Source organism: Solanum pennellii, chromosome 1, assembly GCF_001406875.1.
Source record: "Solanum pennellii chromosome 1, SPENNV200".
NCBI lineage: Eukaryota > Viridiplantae > Streptophyta > Magnoliopsida > Solanales > Solanaceae > Solanum > Solanum pennellii.
In genome coordinates, this window is record NC_028637.1 from 93,372,223 (window position 1) to 93,394,381 (window position 22,159).

The window sequence follows — 22,159 nt, forward strand, 5'->3', positions numbered from 1 at the left end:
TATAAAAGACGGAATTTAACAATATATTTTCAATATAAAGAGAATAAGAGATAGTAATTGACAATGATACTCAGCCAACTGTTTGTACTAATATATTTTTCGGACATTTCTCGAAATTTAAAATTTATATCCACTAAAATCTCCCTAAATTAATATTTACTTATTAATAATTTCTAAGATTATATTCTCCTTGACCATATTTTTACTTTTAATTGTCTCAATTTACTTGTCTATTTTGACAAATTAAAAAAGGACAAAAAAATTTTCTATTTTCTTATTACATCCTCATTTACTTTTTAAAAGTTTAAACTTCCTACAACATTGATTAATTATCTTGAGTAAATTTATTTTGAAATCATAATTAGTAAGAGTAAAATTGTAATTTCATTATGCTAATCATTATTGTTTTAATATGTTTGTCATTTCTAAAATGAACAACTAAATAGGAACAGAGGAAAATAATATCTTTCAATTCTAATTTGAGTCAATAGAAAAAATCATCATTTCGATAAAATAACAAAATATTATTTTTTAGAAGATCTATATAAATATATCCCATTAATATATTTTTTTGGTAACTAATGGTTTTATTTAATTATAAGAGCAAGCATTTCAAATCGAGTTGCCAACACAGCAAGTTTAGTTCTTTAGATGAATCTCATACCACTATAGCTCTAACATATCATTGTTCAACACTTATAGCTAGGTAAAATATTCCTAAAGCAAAGCTGGGATGTTACGATAATTATGTAAGCTAACTCTTTTGACACATCAAAATATAACATGATCCTTTGTTGTTTCGACTATAATAACCCTCCCATTAAATTTTAATATTGTCTTTTCTAATCGCATCACAAAATTGGGAAGAGTTCTAGATGTAAGTGCTTCCTTTCGTGTAATTTATTCCAAATGTATTGTAGCATATTCAACTTTATCATTAACATTGTTTTTCAAATGATATCGACAATTTGTTCTAAACTCTGGACCTTTGAACATGTATTATTTTCACCCATCAAATAAGTTATTGACGTCCATTATATTGTCCTAATCGAGATCATTAACCATTACCTCAAGTTTATGAATGACGTTTCACAAGTGGATTCTTTCAAATTCTTTGAGATTTCATCCCTAAATAATTTTTCGGTGTCGAAGCACACTTTAAATTAATAAATATTAATTTATTAATTAAATAATTCCTATACAAAATAATAATATTTTGTGACCCCGCCTACTAATTTAGAGAGGTTTTAATTTAAGTTATTTTGATCGTATTTTTGTTAAAAATATTTTGATTTGTTAATTATTACTTATACTACGTGTTATGTATTTTATATATATATATATATATATAAATTTCACAAATAACTTGATAATTTATGCGTAAATTTTTGCAAAAATATAAACGATGAGACTCTTGAAAAATTAAAATATCACAAAATTTTAAATAACAATTCTGAAATAAAAGATATGATTATAATTGTATCCAATATTTGATTGGGATATTAATTAGTCTTTGAATTACTTATCTACATTTTCATCATAATAATAATATAAGTTTCTAATACACATGATATACTTAATTCAAAATGATTAATTTCTACTACTTATTCTTAATTGAACGACAATTTATTTGGAAAACTTATCCAACCATTTATATCACAGTGGTGGATAAGTTATCTCATATACATGATGAGATAAGTTATCTCATTATAGCTAATTACCCAAAGATAATTAATCCTGAAATAACTTGTTTCCAACTAAACTTGTAACATAATAGATTCCACCTTGTTTTGGTTGAGAACTTGTTATCCCACTATGTGTATGAGTTAACTTATCTATCATAATTGTATAAGTAGTGGGGATAAGTTATCCTAAACATGACTATAAACTAGACACGAAAAAATATCACATCACTATATCTTATTTCATAATTATTTATTTTTATGACTCGCACCAAATTAATGATATCTAAATTAATTATGTAATTGCCAAAAATAAAAAGGATTCTTTTACTGCTTCTTGTCCAAATTATTTTCACCTCGTTCTTGTTCAACACTAATGAAGCATTAGAGATATTCATCAATGGCGATTTTTTAGTTTTTCATAGATTAATAATCTCATAAAAAAAATTATTCATTACTTATTAAATTTTCTTCACAACATAAAAAGTTTTTTGGATCTGTGCTTCTGTTGCTTTAGAATGTGGTTGCCCTTCTTAGTTCGTTCAATCAACAATACAAAAATTAATTATAAACAAACTTGATTCATATACATTCATATGTACTTCAATATATTTAAATAATTCTCAAAGTTGTTAGTATCAAGATTATTTGAATGTTATTTAAAAAAATAAATGTTAGATCTATAAAAACGTGTTTTAAAAAATAAAAATTAAAAGAAACACTGAGAAATCATTAATCTTAAATTCAAAAATATTAGAAATTATTTTTTTTTTAAAAAAAATATTTTCAAAAATGATCTTGTTGACTATCTATGAATAATAGTTAATCTCTTTAAAAAATTCGATTTACTTTCATATGTGTTTTCTCTATCTTAGCCTTAGGACCTCAATAGTCAATACGGACAACTTACGCAGCGTTTTGGACGTTTCCTTTTAGGAAGCTATGGATTTTCAATTTGAGGTATTGCTCGCTGCCACAACCACCGATTTATTGATTTGCGGCATCAAATTCCGGTGGTTCTGCCGCCCCGACAATCACCTACCACCTCCGTTCACCGACGAAGCCAGATACTGCGCCGTGTGCCTCTACGACGTTATTAGCGGCGAGAATTGCCGGAAACTGCCGAAATGTGGGCACGTATTCCACGTGGAGTGCGTGGACGCGTGGCTACAAAGCAATCGGACATGTCCACTCTGCAGAAGGCAAGTTACTGTTCAGGGAAGAGGCGAAACCGTAATTTCACGGGCGGAGGATTTTATTTTGGAAAAGATTTATAATCCTATTACTGAGATAGTCACAGTGCTTGTGTCCGGCGGTATGTCTCTTGCACATCCATGAATCTATTCATCTTTTTTTTTTTTGGATCGGTGAAGAGAATCGAGCTCTGTATGATTTCTTTGGATCCAATCTAGCTAATTTTGAGATGTAAAAATTGGGGAAGTTTCTTTTTTTTTTCCTCTCTTAGTTAATCCATTTGTACCAAAATTTAGCCATAATGAATTGTATTAATATTAATTATCATAGTGAAGTTTTTTATACAGTCAATTGGATGGAGGAGATGTTTCATTTTTCGCTTCTTGTGTAAGCTTTGTTCAAAGAAAATTATACCCTTCCAGATCTCATTCAGTGGATATGTTATTGTTGCTGTTATATCGAGAAGATGATCAAAATAGTCCTATATACACTGGGCGATTTTGATGCTGTAAATTGTATCATGGATGAGATAGATCTAGGACTCTAATGGAAATATAGATGTTAGTTGTAAGGGCCTGTTTGGCCGTAGATTTTTCAAATAATATTTGGGAAAAAGTTTAGCAATTTGTGTTTATCTATATAATTTGTTATTATTTAATAATATTTTTAATAAATATTTTAAATTTTTAATTTTTTTAGTATTTTCGTCAGATCTCATTATTTGAGATGTTTTTGAAAATTGAAATTTTATCTCAATTTTTATCTTTTACAAAAAATACATTAATAATAGTTGTTTGTGTTGTATTACATATGTTTTTACGTGGACACCAATGTAGTGATGAAATATTAAATGACGATATGGTTATTAATGAAATAATGAACAATCAAGATAAAAAGTCATGTGTTTTGTCTACTTAACGATGTATGAAATGATACTTATTGGACCCACTTTAAACTACCACATTGTTCTAATGTCCATAACACTATTTGTTATTATTACAACGAATAGTCAATTAACTTATAATACAAATTTATGGTTAGTTTTGATAATTTTAAAAATTTATGAGTGTAAATCATATTTTTATAAAATAGTGAAATATATTTCTCAAATATTATAACTAAACACATGATTAAATTTCACTTAATTCTTATCCAAATAATATTTGTTAAAATTTTTTGAAAATATATAATCAAACTGTAACGAAGGAAAAAAATAAAAACTGAACGGACAAAGGTAGAAATGAAAATTTATAGGAACATATTTTAGAAATTCGAAGAAACTTTTGTATATAAGAAAACTTTTACAGTAACTAAAAGAATAAATCAATTTTTAGAAGAAAAAAAATGGCGCAAGTGGGTAGAAATGGCAGAAGAAAGAAAGGGTCCACCTTGTGTGGGACCATATTACATTAATTTTTTATATTTCATATAAAGGAATACTATTTTGGATAAATATAGAGGACAAAAATAATTGAACAAGACTACTTTTATCATTTTCTCTTGGTATATCTTGTCAAACTAAGTAATGATTTAAAATTCTAAATTTAAATAATTATTATTAATAGTTTATGTAAAAAAAATTTAGTACAAACGGAGCCAGGTTAAAATAAAGTGAGTGGGTATATATGTTATTGCCTATTGGTGAAGAAAGAAGTGAAAATGAAGTTTTTGGGTTGGATGTCTTGTTTCTCATTATGGAAAATAAATTACAATCATAAATAAATATGAAAAAATATATTTTTATTGATATAATATGGGTATATAATTTTGTTTCTCCTTTTATACTTTTCTCATGATAGATAAGGTCATTCATGATTTGAGAGATATCAGTAACGTATTTCTCGAACTAAAATAATTTGAATTTGATTTTTTTATAAATATTTCATGAATTTACGAAATGTTCGACATGACTTTTTAACCTTATATATCGACATAAACTAGAGTTTAGAATTAGAATAATCTAAAAAAAAAAATTAATTGGAATCGAATATTTGCAGACTTGCAACTAGAATTAAATCCATAGTAAGAGTATGAAATTGTGAGAATGAAGCTACATATTTTTATGGGTATGAAGAAGAAAGTATGAAAAAAATAATTAAAAAAAATGAATGTTTAAGGCAGATATATTTTCAACAAAATTGTATTCTATGGTCCAAATTATCTCTGCCAGGAAATGACATTTTAAAATTATGTGGAAAAGTTTATTCAAGCTCCCCAGTCTGGACAGTTAAATCTAGCTTGAGTTATTTTTTCTTTAAATTCTATAATTTTTTTATCGGAAATTTTCAAAAAAAAATTACCTATAAAATGTTTTATAATGCTGTGTTCTTCTATTACTACTTGTTTAATTTATGGAATCAAGAATTTTTCTATTTATTTTTCTCTTTTTATCTTTGGTAGATAAATTTAGAATTTAAAAATCTTATTAATAAAATATATTCGTAATAACTTTTTTTTAAGAATTGTATCAAGTTAACTAAAATGAAATAAAGTGAGTTCCAAAAATGCAGGTTGTGATTTACCTTATTCTGAACGAGTATTTATAGTTGTGGTATTATAATAATAACATATATAATATAATTTTATAAATAAAATTTGAATAGAGTAATGTATATGTAATTTTATCACTACCTCGTACAGAGAGTTATTGTATTGAATTATATAAAATTATTGATAAATTATTTTAAAGTTATTGTATTGAATTATACAAAATTATGTATAAATTATTTATAAATTGATGTTGATCTTTGGTAGGACATTTCAGGTGGGAGTGGTGATGGCATGAAACATTTAAATGGATGTACGGAATATATTAGACCGCCTAATCTTAATTAAAATACTTAATTTCATTTTAGATAAAGTGTTTTTTTTAATGAGATGAAAGATTCTTTTTGTTCTCTCCAATAATGGGTACTTCTATTATTTAGAATAAATAAAAATATTTTAATAGTTTAAGATGAAACATCAAAGTGGAATGCATTGGATAATGGATAACATGTTAGCATGTTTTCTGTCACTAAACAAGGTTGGATTTTTCCTTAATCATGTGTAGGCAATAATGATTAGAGAACTTAATTAATTGTTTTACATTTGTCAACCCATTTTTACATCTCCAATAGATATAATTACTATACTCCTTGTGTGTTAGTCTGATTCATGGGTTGATACATATTTCCTCTGTCGCAAATTATCGTTTTTTTTTTAATTATATTTAATTATTGTCCATTTTGATAAATTTAAAAATAACAAAAAAAGATTATTTGTTATATCCTAAATTAATTACTTTCAAAAAAAAAATGTAAAACTTTTTGAAAATCTTAAGTTTTTCAATCATTCACTTCGTAATAAGTAGTGTAAAATGATAAAACTGACTATGTCAATTATTGTTTTCTTAATAGGTGTATCTATTCAAAAGTGGACAAGTGATTAGGGACTGATAGAGTATGAAAGACCAAGGAAGTCGCGTAATTCTTAAAAGTAGGTTTGCAAATATGAAAATATGTCATAAAAATTGTGTGATTATACGAAATGTTTCCCCAACTCTCTACGGAGTCCTTGTAAAAATTTTACAGAAATTTTTGGATGCTCCAAGGCGCTAAATTCATGGGCTAATACACATGAAAAATCAAAAAAAGCGCGTATTCCTTAAAGTTGGCTCGTAAATACGAAAATATGTCTTAACAAATGATATGACTATACGTAATGTTCCTTCAACTCATTATGGAGGCTTTATAATGTTTTTTCAGAAAATTGTTTAGGGTGCTCCAGGACATCAGTCCGTCAGACCCATGGACTACAATAGACACGTAAAATCAAGAAAGTCACACAATTTTTAAAAATAGGCTCGTAAATACGAAAAAAACCTTAGAATGATGTAATTTTATGTAAAACCATCCCAACTCACTACAGAATGTTCTTAAAAAAGTTCTGAAACTTTTTTAAGATGCTCTTAGTCGCCTGATCCATGAGCTGATAAATACGAAAAATCAATAAAGTTGCGTAATTTTTAAAAATTGGCTCGTAAATGCAAAAATAAGACTTAAAAATGATTTGACTATACGTAATTCTCTCTCAACTCATCACAGAGGTTCCCATAAAGTTTTTTCGAAAAATTTCTGTGGGTGCTCCAAGACGTCATATTCATGAGCTAATACACACGAAAAAACAAGAAAATCGCCTAATTCCTGAAAGTTGTCTCTTTATTGTGAAACTATGCCTTAAAAATAATGTGACTATACTAATGCTCCCCAACTCATCACGGTGGTCCTTATAATAAATTTTCAGAAAAAAGTTTGATTGTTTTAAGGCGTCAGATCCATAGGCTATAACACATAAAAAAAATCAAGAATGTTGCATATTTCCTAAAAGTTGACTCGTAAATGTAAAAATATGCCTGAAAAAAGTGTGGCTTACACAATGCTCCTCTAACTCATTACAGAAGTCCTTATAAATTTTTTCAAAAAAAAGTTTAGAGTGTTTCATACACATGAAAATCAAGAAAGTTGCGTAATTTTTAAAACCTGGCTTGTAAATTGCAAAATATGCCTTCAAATGGTGTGATTATACATAATACTCCCTCTAACTTAGTGCTGGAAGTCATCATAAAATGTTTTTAGAAATTTTTTTTGGATGATCCAAGGTGGTAGATCTATGGAATAATACACGCAAAAAACAAAACAAAAAAAAAACCTTGTAATTCCTAAATATTGGCTCTTAAGTATAAAAATATGTCTTAAAAAGACAAAATGATATCATAATCCCTTATGTTTATATGAGTTTGTATTTTGAATCCTCTTACTTAACTATTTGTCAATTGAACCTTTAAATTCAATTAAATGAGACTTCCAAACCCGTCTAAATATGTGTGTACCTTACTCTCACTTAAATTAATGACATGTCATATCGATTAATGCCATGTTATTATTATTTTTATAACTATTTTAACTATTGACCAAAACGTTAAAATTAAAGAAAAATAGTAGTAATACCTTTTTTATTTTAAAAAAATAATAAAATTGTTATTTCTCTCCCATTTCCCCACCTTCCCAAACCAAGATGCAGCGTCCTCAATTCACCAATTCTACCATCTACATTCCCTTAAATTTTTTCTTCTTTGGGAGCTACTAAGCTCTAAAATTCAATAGGAGAAGATTTTCACATTATTTATTGATCTACTTATACGATATTATATCTCGATAATTGACAGTTACTAATTCATTTGAATTAATTGTAATTTTTTTGGATCTGAGATCTTGTGGTAAATTGTTGGGGGCTTCCTCGAATAAGAAGAAGAAGAGCACACGTAGTAAAAATCAGAGCGAAACGCAGAAAAAATATTCTTTTTCACTATGTGGTACGACACACTTTAAGTGAGTCAGCAAAATAAATGTTACGTAAGCTAGGTCAATAATTAAAGGAGTTTAAAATTTTCAATTTATTTAAATTTGAGGGTTTAATTGTCAAATGATTAAGTAAAAATGTTCAAAATATAAATTCATACAAATATCAGGATCCATTAAATCATTTCGTCGTCTTAAAAATGATTTAACTATACTTAATGTTGTTCCAATTCATAATGTATTTTACTTTCTTACATTTAATTGAATGTCTCGAAGAAAAAAGTGACTATAATAGAGTAAAACTTCATACATCAAATTGAAATTGATTATAGTCATCTTTGGTAAATTACATAGTAGTCATTTTTATAAGTTAATCTCTAAAAAAAATAGACAAATAGATTTTGTCCTCGGCTTGTGGGCTTGTACAAAGCACCAACATAGGACGAAGGTCCAACAGGTTAGAGCTTAGTAACATTAGGAGCTGGCCTCTTAAATGGTCCTATGCAAGTTCATTTGGGCTTCTTGGGCCAGTACTTTGAATACATAGAGATCCATATAATATGAAGCAACTTTCATATATAACAAATACAAAATTTATATTTGTATGTTATAGTAAAATTTACATAATTGTATTCCATAACAAACATAAATATGTATAATTCGCTATACATATACGAAGAAACCAATTGTATATTTCATATACAAAAGAAAACAGTTGTATACAAATCAATTGTATAATTTGTGTATCTATAAAACGAGAAAGAGAGAAAAATAAAAGAGAACTGAGAAGGGAAATATTCGTATTGTATAATTATAAGTGTATGGGACGAAGATATATGTATTTGCATGTGTATATACAATTTTCGCTCGCTTTATACAAACAGAAACGCAATTTATACATTTCGTTTCTGTTTGTATAAGCGATAGAGGCGAGGGTGGCGAGCGAGATCTGGGAGAGTGGCCAGTGAGATATGGGAGAGGGAGAGAAGGGAACGAAAATATATGTATATATACAATTTTTTCTCGTTTTATACAACCAGAAGAACAATTTATACATTTCGTTTCTTTTTGTATAAGCGATAGAGGAGAGGGTGGCGGTGAGATCTGGGAGAGTGACAAGTGAGATCTGCGAGAGGAAAACGAAAATATTTGTACATATATAATTTTTTCTTGCTTTAAACAAATCCAAACACATTTTATACATTTGTGTTTGTATAAAAGTGAGAGGGAGAGTGGCGAGCGAGAGTTTGTGGCAGAGAGGTGACTAACAAACAGTTTGCTACAAGGCACAATTAAATCAAAGTGTGATTATAACATTTAATTTGATTTATTAGTTTGCCTTTATATACAATTTTCCCTATAATATGACACACCTCGTTAAGTACTTATTCACCTTAGAGTCCATTTGGATTGATCTAAAATAAAGAGAAAAGTACGCGGCTAAGCAAACTTATACTATTTAATTACTCACCATAGCTATAGTTTGCTATAATTACCACTCCTGACTAACATTATAAATTAATTACTTGGGCTGACTTCGAATTTGTATAATTAGTCACGTTTGTATATGTATAATTCGCCAGGATATACAAATACATATGTATAATATACAATTATTTAACCTATATACATATACAATTCACCTCTCTCCTACTCTTTTCCTCTCTCACTCGCCTCTCTCAATCTCGCTCGCATCTCTCCTCACTCTCCCAATCTCGCTTGCCATATATACAACTGCATAAGTATAATATACAATTATATACATATATAATTCAGCTCTCTACCACTCCCTGCCCTCTCTCCTCCTTCTCCCAGTCTCACTTGCCTCTCTCCTCCCACTCCCAATCTCTCTTGCCATATATACAAATACATATGTATGATATACAATTATCTCACTAATATACATATACAATTCACCTTTCCCCCTCTCTCTTTCCTCTCTCCTCTCTCTCCCAGTCTCGCTCGCCTCTCTCCTTCATATTACTTGTAGCTACAATTATCAAACTATAGCTATGGAGAATAATTAGGCTATTTTTAAGAGGCTATATATGAAAGTTCTCAAAAAAAAAAGTGTAAATTATATAAATCCCATAGTTTTAATATAAAATTACAATCTACCTCTAATAAGTTTCTAATCACATTAATTCCTTAGAAATTAAAAAAATTGGATTCAATAATTGAAGTTTGGATATATTAAATATTGTCTCAGATACATTAATATGTAGTTCAGATACATTAAAAGCTAGCTCGGATACATAATATGTAGCTCAGATACATTAATATGAAGTCTGAATACATTAAAAACTAGCTCAGGTACATAAAATGTAGCTCAAATACATTACATACTAACTCAACACATTAATATGCAGCTCAGGTACATTAAAGAAATAAAGAGATTTTGGAGATTTTCAAAAGTAATACGAGATAATATAAATAAGTGAAATGAAAAGTGTGTATTTCTGTAATTTTTCCCAAAAAAATTTAGGGCAAAAAAATCGGTACATAATTAGACATACTTAACTATCATATTTAATATAACATAAGTTCTAAATTCGAAATAAAAAATTGAACACAATACTCTTATGTCAAATTTTAACATAACATAAATAAATATGGTATCAAAGAAAAAGGAAAATATAAGTTCATAAGTTTATTCAACAATGAACTGTACTTTAATTTAAAAATTAGCATACTAACAAAATTATCCTTAATAATTTTTATTTTTTAGATAATAAGAAAAATTAAATCACATGAAGTAAAGATTGACAATGTGAAGGAATAAAATATGAGTGTGTATCTTTTTTTTGTTAAGTAAAAGTCGGTCATTATAGATATTTGAATTTTAAGATAATTATTCAATACCATATTCAAGAAAATGTGTATCTGATTTAACTTTTTTAAGTATATGGTATGGTAATATTATGAGTAATATTTTAAAATTATAGATAAATCAATTTTATTTGTTTTAAGAGTTGACTACTCGATGTTTTACATTGCAAGTTAATTTTTTAAGTTAGACTTGATAATTATCTTTTTGTCATATGTTTTATAATTTTTTGTTATTATATTTGTAGTATTATCTTTTTATCAAACATTCATTTCATGATGCTTATATAAATTTTGTACTTTTAGTTCTTATAATTAATTTAATTAACATATACTAACAAAAACAATATAAATAAACTTTTTTATGATATCAACTAAGAACATTAGTATATTTTCAAAAGATAAAATATTTTAAATATTCAATTTAATTTTAATTTTAAATAATTAATTTTTATTTTTAAAATTTAATATAACCTTATACTATAACAAATAAACAAATTAACATAATTATTAGATCAATAATTACTATTCTAATAATTACAATTATCTGATAACTTTTCAAAAAGACACTAACACGATTAGGAAAAGAGAAATGAAGAAGAAATTATATATAAAAAAAATGATTTGATATATCCCTCAACTTTGACATTTGAAATTGATATACCCCTCGTAATGACTCATATAATTTCTACTTATAAATAAATGGCTCACGTATAACAGACCCTTTTCCCTTATATGTATTAATATAGAAAACCGAATACTCATCGGTAAGGTAAGAGTAAGAAAAAAAAACTATTTTTGAATTAGGCCAATCCGATGTGTTCTTTGGTTAAAACAGATATTTCTCCCTTTACCTTAGTGAACAAGACTTCACCAAGAATGGCTTCTTCATTGGCACCTCTATCTTTCTCTCTTTCCTCCGAATTGCTTCCATCACACAAACCCAATTCTCTTTCATGGTCTTCTTCATTCCCCCAACTCAGAATTTCTGCTTCTTCAATTCCATGCCCTTCAAATCTCTCTTTTCATAAGGTATATTCTTTATTTCTTCAGCTCTTTCAACAATTTTAGTTTATTTTTTGGGAGAATCTTTTGTACTGTGATTTCTAGTTAATTCTGTCAATTTCTTGCCCTAATTTGATTTAATCTGCATACATATTTCTTTTTTTTTGTGTGTGTGTGTGTTATTGACTTTGGATAGTAACTAGGTCAAACAAAATGTGAAAGAGGGAAAAGTAGTTGGTGATATTTCTGCTCAAGTGCAGTCATATGTTTCCACCTTATCTGATTGAGAAAAACATAGGAAAATGTGATATTAGAAAGGAAATTCAGCTGAAATGACAATGTTCCTTTTGAAAGATTGGATTTTTACGAGATTTTAAGGGTCAATTTGAGGAACTCTGAAGCAAAACTCATATGACACAAATGTTAGTAATTTTTTAGGCAAAATAGAGATTGACCATTGTGGTTTCTAAGTTTTTGATTGAACAGCTACCTCTCTTGGGGAAGGGGAAGGGGAAGGGGAAGGGGAAGGAGAAGATTGTCGAAGTGAGGATGTAAAGATGGGCAAAGGGATTGTACAGACAGTTGCTAAATATGTTCCTTCTTTTCAACATTGCTTTTTGCACTCTTACGAGTTTGAATATCTTCACATTATCATGGTTAAGTAGAGAGTGGTCGATGAAGTCCCTGACCTGTTTTATATTGTAAGACGAGAACTGGAATGTATCTGCTTAATCATTAAGGCCTTTTTATATTGTAACTCAATGCTCACTGCTGCTTTATTGTGTATCCTGATATGAGGTAAGCTCGATCGACTAGTATTGCATTTACAATGTAGCTCTTAACATAAAAGATTCTCATAACTTCTTTTCTTTCAGAATCGGAAAACAGTTTTAGAAAAAAATGTTTTAAGATAGAGTTGGTACATACCAAGAACGAGATAGATCTTCCAAAGATAAAGTGGCTCTGTGTTTTCTCACCGATGGTTTTTTGCAGAGAAACCTTGTTGTAGTTACATTCACGATCTCACCTTTGCCAAGTATTGAGGCATCGTGTTTCTGTCCTCTTTACCCGCAATTATACTCCTGAAAGCAATACTCACATGCGGAGGTCACTTGGCTTGTTTATATGTTGTTTTTGTTACTTAATTATTAAACAGATCTGCTGATTTATGGGAAGTATCTGCTAGAATTGGGCATATGTGATGTACAGTGATCGGTGATGTGAGTGAAGTTTGAGTATGTAGTTGACTTCTAAATCGTATCCATTGTGTTTCTTCGTTGCTTACCTGATAGCATAGCTGCTTTGCTCAAAGAAGAGATAAGAGTTTGGATCAAAATATGAGGCATTCATATACAGTACAATCTCTGAATGTATAGCATATTCCAACATGTTTATCCTAGCTTAGCATGGATAACAGATCAGAAACTGCGGCATGGGTAACTGTTTCATGCGGATTGAAGAATGTACCTGCTCATTTTTTTTTATTATTTATTTTTTTGTAGAAATTTGTCGTTGAGGCTGCATGGACGAGAAGATCTCGGAGTGAAGCTGCAAAAAAGCCCAACAGGAAATCATGGAAACAAAGGACAGATATGTATTTGAGACCTTTTTTACTAAATGTTTTCTTTTCAAAACGATTTATCCATGCCAAAGTCATGCATCGAGGAACCAGCAAGGTGATCTCTGTAGCTACCACAAACTCGAGAGACTTGAGGAACACATTGCCATCGCTTACTGATAACGATGCTGCTAGGGTGATAGGCAAATTGATTGCGGAGCGATCAAAAGAAGCTGATGTATATGCCATTGCATATGAACCTGGGAAGAATGAAAGAATAGAAGGTAGACTTGGGATTATTCTTGATACTATTCAACAAAATGGCATCATATTTGTTTAAAAATTTCACCTTGTGTACACATTTTACTTGCAACTAGCTATATTAGTTATTTTCAGGATCAGTTATTCCCAACTATTAGAACATATACGTTTTCTTCTGTATTCTTCTGAGCTCGTCTTTGTTGCATATTATAATGTTACTTGCCAAAAGATTGTTCTGTTATTGTGGTCCTGTCTTCTTGGAGAAAATCCAAGAGCAAGATAGGACATTGTTCTTAAATTTCTGCAAATGAGAATGCCAACAGAGCATGCCCGACTAGCCAAATAATAATTATTACTACTTCTGAGTTTCAAGGATTTGTTCGTTACAAAAAGCACGAGAGACGAGAAACTCTTATAATCTTATTTATCAGATATCAGAATCGACAAGGATAACAATACAGAGACAATAAGCTAATAATACAACATTGTGTTTCCTTCAAAAGAAACAAAAAAATAGAGGAAAAACAAAGAAAATTTTGCATAAATTCGTATAAAAAAGTAGAATCTATAAAGATACATCGTTTTGCTGCTGAAGACACACAGCAAGCACCAATATTCAAACAATACTGATATACCTGGAGAGAAAGAAATGACAAAAGAAAATGTTAGTTATCAGTAAAATCAATTCACAGCAGCAGAAACAGATGCACACATTTACGCAAGCCCAAGTGTAGGGTTCTTTAAATTACCATAGCAATTAATTGTGATGCCTCTCTACTAATGAATTCTCAGGCAGCAACCTGTTACATACAAGAAAAATATGTATAAAATAACAAGAAAAAGGAAATAAAGGATATGCAGAACAACAATATTGTTTTTTGACAAACAAATAAAGACATCGTATAATGGAAAGACAGAATATATGCCCATACCAATCAATTGGTAATAGAAGAGATTCTTATGACTGCACAAAGTTAGAGAACTTCTAGTACTTTAAGTTTTATTTTGTATAAATGCTGGTCTGAGATGAATATTAATTGGATTAATATGGTTAATGAGGATTTAAACTGAAGATCAGCTCATATTATGAGCTCAATTAGCAGCCAACCACAGCGAATCATCCCATATACTCCATTATTATGGAGACGATTCTCCTGGATAAGGCAAATTTTTGGAGCAAATCTAACCATATCAATAATGATAAATAAAAATAATGCTCCATGAACTCAATATATATGCAGAAATTGTTTGAATTGTAAGGCAAACATTCACAGGATTCTCAACACTAAGTGATAATTTACTGATCTCATAATGTAGAATAGATCTAGCTATGCATAAGCCCTAACATTTGCAACAGAGGACATTTACTTCCCAATTACATTACATAAGCCAGCTATCCTTTTCCATGCAAGTTACTAGGTCTTAATATCATTTAAACATTCACTAAACCATCATTTCTACTTTACCTTCTCATTAGATGGGGCAAAAACAGCTTTAACGGCTTCAAATACTTCTCCAACAGGCTTTACAGCATCAATCTGAAGGCAAAAAAGATGTCAATTTCTGTTTAATATGCAGAGTCTCTCTCTCTGGAGTGGAGGGGAGGAAGAAAAAGAGGCTGAAAGATAAAACAGTACCTTTCGAACCTTCCCCTTGGAGTTGTAATGTTCAATAACAGGTAGACTAGATTCCATGTAAACGTTGAATCGCTTCTTTATTGTTTCAATATTATCATCTTCTCTTCCCTAAAGAACGAAAATTTTAAAGTTTTTGAGAAGAAAATCAATCACAATACTAGAAAAGAAGATTAACATAGAAGAAACAAGAATACCATAAAGGTTTGAAGAACTGTAAGCATGAGAAGAAGTCTTATAATATGTCTAACCTGGTTCCGACCTAAAAGGCGTTTCTCCATCTCTGCTTCAGGACAATCAAAGAAGAGCACAAACTCAGGCTCAATTCCAGTCTGGGAGACATTAAAATGTGATAGTTGAATTTCAATAACTCTTAATAAATAGGAGAATTATCAATATGCAGCTAAAAAGAGCTGTGGAATGAGGAACTCACGACCAACTCAAAAGCAGCACGATTCTCCTCATTCCGGGGGAAACCATCAATAAGAAATTTGTCATTGCCATTTTCCTGAATTGCTCGTTGGAGAAGCTTAATTGTTACCTCTGACGGAACAATCTTCCCTTCTTTAATCATGTTCGAAATCATCGTCCTGTACATTCAAAAGCACAGTACTGAGGATTAATCCTTTGTGTGCAATAAACACTGCTTGAAGCTATTGAACAAAACTCAAAGAGATGATGCAACTTAGCAACAGCTGTTGATCTACTACACAGAATGTTGGTTGAAATGACAAAGGGTAAAAAGTAAGGAGAAAGATAGAACAAGACACAAACAAAACAAGATATCCTACCCATTCTCTGAACCAGATTTTATTTCTGCTCGGAGAAGATCACCAGCACTAAGATGGGTGTACCCAAAGTGTTCAACAATATTAGCACATTGGGTGCCCTTACCACTGCCTGGGCCACCTGTCCAAGTTAATAGAGGAGACAAATCTTAGCACAGGATAAAAATCTAACATCAATGGTACAGATTGCATCAACAAATATGTATGTGCAATGAGGATGTGTATTTGATCCAGAAATCCGCACAGGTCGCACCCCCATAATAGGATATTTCCAAATAATTGTTTTATTCACAACGCCCAAACACAAAAAATCTTTTTTGAGTGAGTTAGATAAATAAGTAGAGCAATTAGCTTAACAGTATATTAAGTTTTATGGTGAAATAGATATACCTCCTTCAAATTTTCTCAAGTAACCCTCACAAGTTAATTACTACAAAACCCTCCTGTTAACTTGTATGTAAATAATCACAAAGATGAAGCCCCGTTACTTCAGAAAATCAATTCTACCATCACAATCTAAACTGGAGTAAAAAAATTTCAACCAGTCCAATCTGATCTGGCTTTTACACAATATAGCTTCTTGTTTCATTTTGATCAAAATTGGATGTAAATGCCCAAAGGATTCTTGCAGTCATACAGGCAATAGTTTATTAATACAATAAATTGGGGGCAGTTTCAACCAAAGAAGCTATAGTTACGGCGTCAAACCCTAAAAAGTTAGACATATAGACTGCCAAGAGCTGCATTTTAATCGGTATTAGTGGCAGCACTAACTGAACATGTAGATCAGATAACATATGATGGCAAACATATGATTCAAACATGTTCCACCTCTAATCCTCACAATTACATACAGGGACAAAATACTTTGCCAAACTATGAGGTGCCGTATCAAGAATGCCACAAGATCATGCAATGTTGGTGTCGAAAAACTCACCTAGAACAAAGATAACGGTGACCTTCTTGTTGGTTGGCAAGCTTACTGCTCCCTGCAATTCATTATTAAGAAGATATCAAATTAAGGAGGATGTAGCATCTGCGTGACACTGTGCAGGAGCAGAAATCATGGATAATTATACTATTTATTAAGAGTGGTGGTGGTAATTTATGTACGGGGAGGAATTTTTATATTCAACATAATGTTCTTATGATAATAGAATTAATGCCTAGCAAGAAGAACTCATAGAACTATATGAGAACTTCTATAAATAAAGAACTTCAGGGAGGAGAATGGGAGTTAGACCCCTATTTCCGTTCTTTCTTGGTGTCGCTGTTGGTACATACATCCTGCAAATCTAGAAAATCGGTATCTAATTTCACAGTGCAATTGTTGTAGCCCCATATGTTGTAAGACACACCACAACTCCACTATTTTAAGTCTTTAAAATCTCATAATTTTTTCTGCAGGTTTCTTTAATTATAGTAGAAGTTCTTATTTGCATTTGACAATAGAGAAGTTAGTGATAGCTTAAAGGTCAAGCATCCCTCCAATAATGTCATCCAGGGTAAAAAACATTTCACTTTTGTTTAGATTCCAGATGCTTAGACGATATGTTAATTAGAACTCATTCACAAAGGAAGTGGACACCAATAATCAAGGTAATAAGAATATTCTTTAGATATATGAAGCACATTTAGTTGTAAAGAAAGCTACCTGGTTAGCAGACTCGACAACAGTCCCCATGGATTTCTGGTAACTTGGTCTTACAAAATTGTCTGCAGAAAGACAGACTCAATCAATTACTCAGGAATGTTGACACTAAAAATAAAGGAGGGGGGACTGAACATCTAGAAGGAAAAGACTTGCACTTTCAGAGATCAGATGCTGGAATCTTCACTTAATATATTCCAGCTTCAGATCACATAAGAAAAATGAACATGTTCACATCAATAAGCTTCAGATAATATAACTGCTAGAGTTAAAAACAGAATCTTTCATGTCTCCAGAAAACGTACATCACAAAGCTTGAAGCAACACTTTTAATCTAAAGTATAAAACATCAATCTTCATAATAGATGTCAATCAAAAGCAAAAAAATCCAGAACCCACGTCTTTACATGCACCCGCCCCGCTTCATCATGAATTTATTCCTTCTCACATACATTCCCAAGTACCAGCCTAAACTATTCCCAAGCCTCGATACTATCCTAAAACAGTAGAAATTTTCCAGCAACTGAAATTAAAAGAGATCAAGTCAAGTTAAACAAAAAACCCACAAGTATTTAAAAAAAAATCAAATCTTTAAACAATAAATGTGTCGGTGCAAAATTGAGCACGCGCAAACCAGATAAAATTGCATGAGATCTGTTCAACCATAAACAAATTCCTAATCAGATCAAATCAAAACTAGCTCCCAAATACAAAATCAAATCTCAAGAATTCCAAAACAAAGAGATAAAATTCGGGTCAGATCGGAGCAAAGAAAATGCAGTAAATTGAAGAATGCAATGTATGAAATTGAGGAGATGAATAAAAAAGCGTAGATCGGGAAAAGAGAAATCAAGATCTGAAGCTTACCGAAGGTAGAAGAATGGTGGATTTGTGAAGACACAAAAAGGGAGGGAATGGTAATGTGAAGAGCTCGCGAGGCTCTTTGAGATATATTTATAGGCCTCGAACTAAATTTGGGAGAACCATTTTGAACGGTAAACTCTTCCCTTTTTCCTTTCCCACTCCACACGTTGCGTTGAATGGTTACTCTTTTTTTCCTTTTTCACTTTATAGTGAATTGACTAACCTAACAAATTTATACATTTCGAGCGACGTTTCGATACGTGATTTGAAATTATAATTTTATTTATATGTTTACATACATAATTTAAGAACATGATTTCAAATTCTCCTTATGAAATAAGTTTAGATATTTTTAAAAAAATTTAAAATGTAAAACTTAACTCATTCGTTTATATTTTGTAAAACAAATAATGATGGATGTGAAGAATTAGATTGTGTTATATCACATGAAAGAATTACATTAAAAGGATAATTAGCTAAAACTATCGCGAACTAGTAAAATTTTATGAAATTATGTGTATTTAAAAGTTTATAATTACAAATGTTTATTTATAAAAGGATCATGAAATAAACGATTTATCAATGTAGCACCTCAAGATATTCCAATATATCTTGATCGTGAACTATAGTTTGCTTATTTTTATAATATTATATAAGATTTAAGAAAATTTTGATAGATTTCACAACTTGTGGAATGAAAAAATAAATTAATTTAAAATATAAAAAATGAAAAATTGCATGTAACTTCAAATTAATTTGATTTCAAATAATGCCCTGTTATCCACTTTTAATCAGAAAGTGCACTATTTTTTTTTAATCTTTTCTTTTAATCTTGTACATCATTTTTGGCATAGACTAAGAAAGAATGGACCTATTCAATTTTAGATAGGATTATTTATTTGTTTACATTTGGAATCATACGAAAAAGAATTTAATTGTTTGTACCAGAATATAAGAGCTAGAAATAAGAAAATAATGTGTGACTTGTTTGTGCTCGTTGATAGCTACTTTACACTTGTTTTTTCTCTTTGTTTCTTCTTTTTGGCAAACTAATTATTAATTAAAGATATGGCAATATTTTTAATGGTACGTGAAGAAAGAGCTGGTTTGTTTTTTTGGTCTTTTACGCTATATTTGGATCATTGTTACCTATTATATTATATTGTATCGTTACTATACCTACAATGTTTATTTTTATTGTTATTTAAAATGTATTGTATTGAATTGTTAAATTTGATTGTTACTAAACAATGAAAACCCTCCTATTTTATGAAACAACGATTTGGTGTGTTCCAATTGTTACTTAATTTCTTTTTTTTAATTATATCTTTACATAATATTTCAAAATACTATTTTACCCTTAGCTTTATCTTAATTATTTGAATTTAGTCAAACCTCCTACTCTAGCATAATTAAGAATATTATAGTAAATTTATAAATTATAATATAGTAAGATACTACCAAACCAAACAATTAAAATGTTATTAAACAACAACAAACAATACAGTCTAACCAAATATTGTATCTACCATACAATACATTATAAAACAATGAATAACAATGATCCAAACAAAGTATTAGATTAAAGATTGTTTACAAGCTTATTTGCAAGGAGATGTTGTTTGCACTTTATAAAGAGTTAAATCTTAATTATTTATATTTTTTCTTTTATATACGAGTAGATATCAAATATTTTTTATATTACTTAAAATATATTGAGTTGAAGATGAATTGTATTTGTTCATACTAGTCGTAGAAAAGGATATTTATAAATATGTGCTTAAAATTCATAATTGAAGTTCATGGAAGATCAAACACCAATTTTTTACATAAATCGATCTATATAAAAGTGTAAAAAAATGTGTATAAGCATCTCTTATACACTTTTATACCGGATGTATGTAAAATATCGTGTATATAAGTACTGCTATGATAAAAATAATATTCTTGTAGACCATATATTTTTGTAAAAATCTTCATTTAGAAGTCAAATACACTCAAAAGGAAGAGTGTGAATAGAAAAAAAAAACTAATAGAAAGTAGGTATACTAAATGATTATGATTGTGGCACTTCACCCTTAGGCCTTGTATTCACCAGAATTACAAAATTTCACATCAACCCACTTTCAAGGCCGGTCTCATGTTAGGGTTAGGCCTCTGAGTCGACATCGGGTCCCTAGTCATGGTGGGGTCGTTGTTGGGTACGGGTTAGGCTTAATCCAGGTTTGGCTTGGATTTTGAGTCGGAGTCCGAAGCAAGGGTTCGTGTTTAGGGGGGGGGGGTCATAGTATTTGTCACTACTATATTTAAATGCTTTTGAAAAAAATTTTCCTTACAAATGGAACACTCAAAAACAAGTAAAATTTCGCTTATTTGTGCAAAAAAACATTTTTATATCATACCAAACTCACCCAAAGTGTGTATACTTTTTCCTTCCTATGAACTACTGTTAAAAGGTCTCGACTTCAAGATTGAAATACTTTTGACATTTTTATCCAAATGTACAAAATATTTTAAACAATTACATATAAGAAAATTATAGAACTTTCTTTTGTGACAGAAGAAAAGGTCAAAAGAGTACTTGTCAAGGCACCAATTTAAAAATTCAATGCTAACTTTCTAGTCAAGCAAATTCGAAAGTTCAGAGGAACGCTTAAAGAACCTTCAAAGTTGATATATAGCTAACATGTTTTCATGTGATAAAAGCTTGTTTTTTAAAAAGTTCTAAAATAAATTATTTTCCATACTGGAGTAATAAAAATTAAAGGGTCTTTATCATAAATTCCTGAAATAACACACACCCTGTCAGAATATGAAACTTGCGTTCAAAAGAATATGAATATTACAATAGCAAATAGAATATTCTTGCTCTTTTACCAATCAAAAATTACTCTTACTTTTTTAAAAAAATTATAATAGTAGTGTACTGGCCAGCTTGCCGTACCTTAACTATTTCATTGGGTATATGTTTTCTTCTATCAACATATATATATCAGGTTAATCTTTCGAAAAGAAAATATTGTTTCTTGCCTTCACTAAAATTTAATTGAGAGATCATAATTTGTTTCATTTGAGTGACCACTAGATCACACCGTGATTGTTGGAATATTCTTGGAATTTTTTCTATTGATGAACGTGGAGTCCGAACCAACACACTGCAACTAATTCCATGGACCCACGAGCCAAATTTCAAATCCTTGTAGCTCACTTCTCTTGTTGATTTGCTATATACTAGCACTCCACCTCTACCTAACTGTTTCTCTATTGGGGAATGCTGGTAAAATGACCAGCTGACATTAAATACCAGATTGCCAAGTAGAACTTTTCAATTCAAAATTTAATCTCTTATGAGACTTA

At 29.9% G+C, this 22,159-nt stretch overlaps 3 protein-coding genes across 3 annotated transcripts; 2 read left to right on the forward strand and 1 right to left on the reverse strand.

Moving 5' to 3' along the window:
- The first annotated feature begins 2,520 nt into the window (after nucleotides 1-2,520).
- LOC107027701 (RING-H2 finger protein ATL72-like) lies at nucleotides 2,521-3,304 on the forward strand. The gene has a single exon (XM_015228796.2). It carries the CDS (start codon nucleotides 2,625-2,627, stop codon nucleotides 3,018-3,020), a length of 396 nt encoding a protein of 131 aa, XP_015084282.1. The 5' UTR covers nucleotides 2,521-2,624; the 3' UTR covers nucleotides 3,021-3,304.
- An 8,510-nt stretch (nucleotides 3,305-11,814) lies between these two features.
- Nucleotides 11,815-14,093, forward strand: LOC107008007 (50S ribosomal protein L18). Its single transcript, XM_015206893.2, has 2 exons — nucleotides 11,815-12,073; nucleotides 13,549-14,093. The coding sequence occupies exons 1-2, from the start codon at nucleotides 11,858-11,860 to the stop codon at nucleotides 13,942-13,944; spliced, it is 612 nt and encodes a 203-aa protein (XP_015062379.1). The 5' UTR covers nucleotides 11,815-11,857; the 3' UTR covers nucleotides 13,945-14,093.
- Nucleotides 14,094-14,265: 172 nt separating this feature from the next.
- Nucleotides 14,266-18,994, reverse strand: LOC107008008 (UMP-CMP kinase 3). Its single transcript, XM_015206894.2, has 10 exons — nucleotides 18,806-18,994; nucleotides 17,942-18,003; nucleotides 17,225-17,276; nucleotides 16,291-16,408; nucleotides 15,933-16,089; nucleotides 15,751-15,831; nucleotides 15,503-15,610; nucleotides 15,332-15,403; nucleotides 14,615-14,665; nucleotides 14,266-14,500 (listed from the first exon to the last, which is right to left on the reverse strand). The coding sequence occupies exons 2-9, from the start codon at nucleotides 17,969-17,971 to the stop codon at nucleotides 14,654-14,656; spliced, it is 630 nt and encodes a 209-aa protein (XP_015062380.1). The 5' UTR covers nucleotides 17,972-18,003; nucleotides 18,806-18,994; the 3' UTR covers nucleotides 14,266-14,500; nucleotides 14,615-14,653.
- Between the last annotated feature and the right edge of the window lie 3,165 nt (nucleotides 18,995-22,159).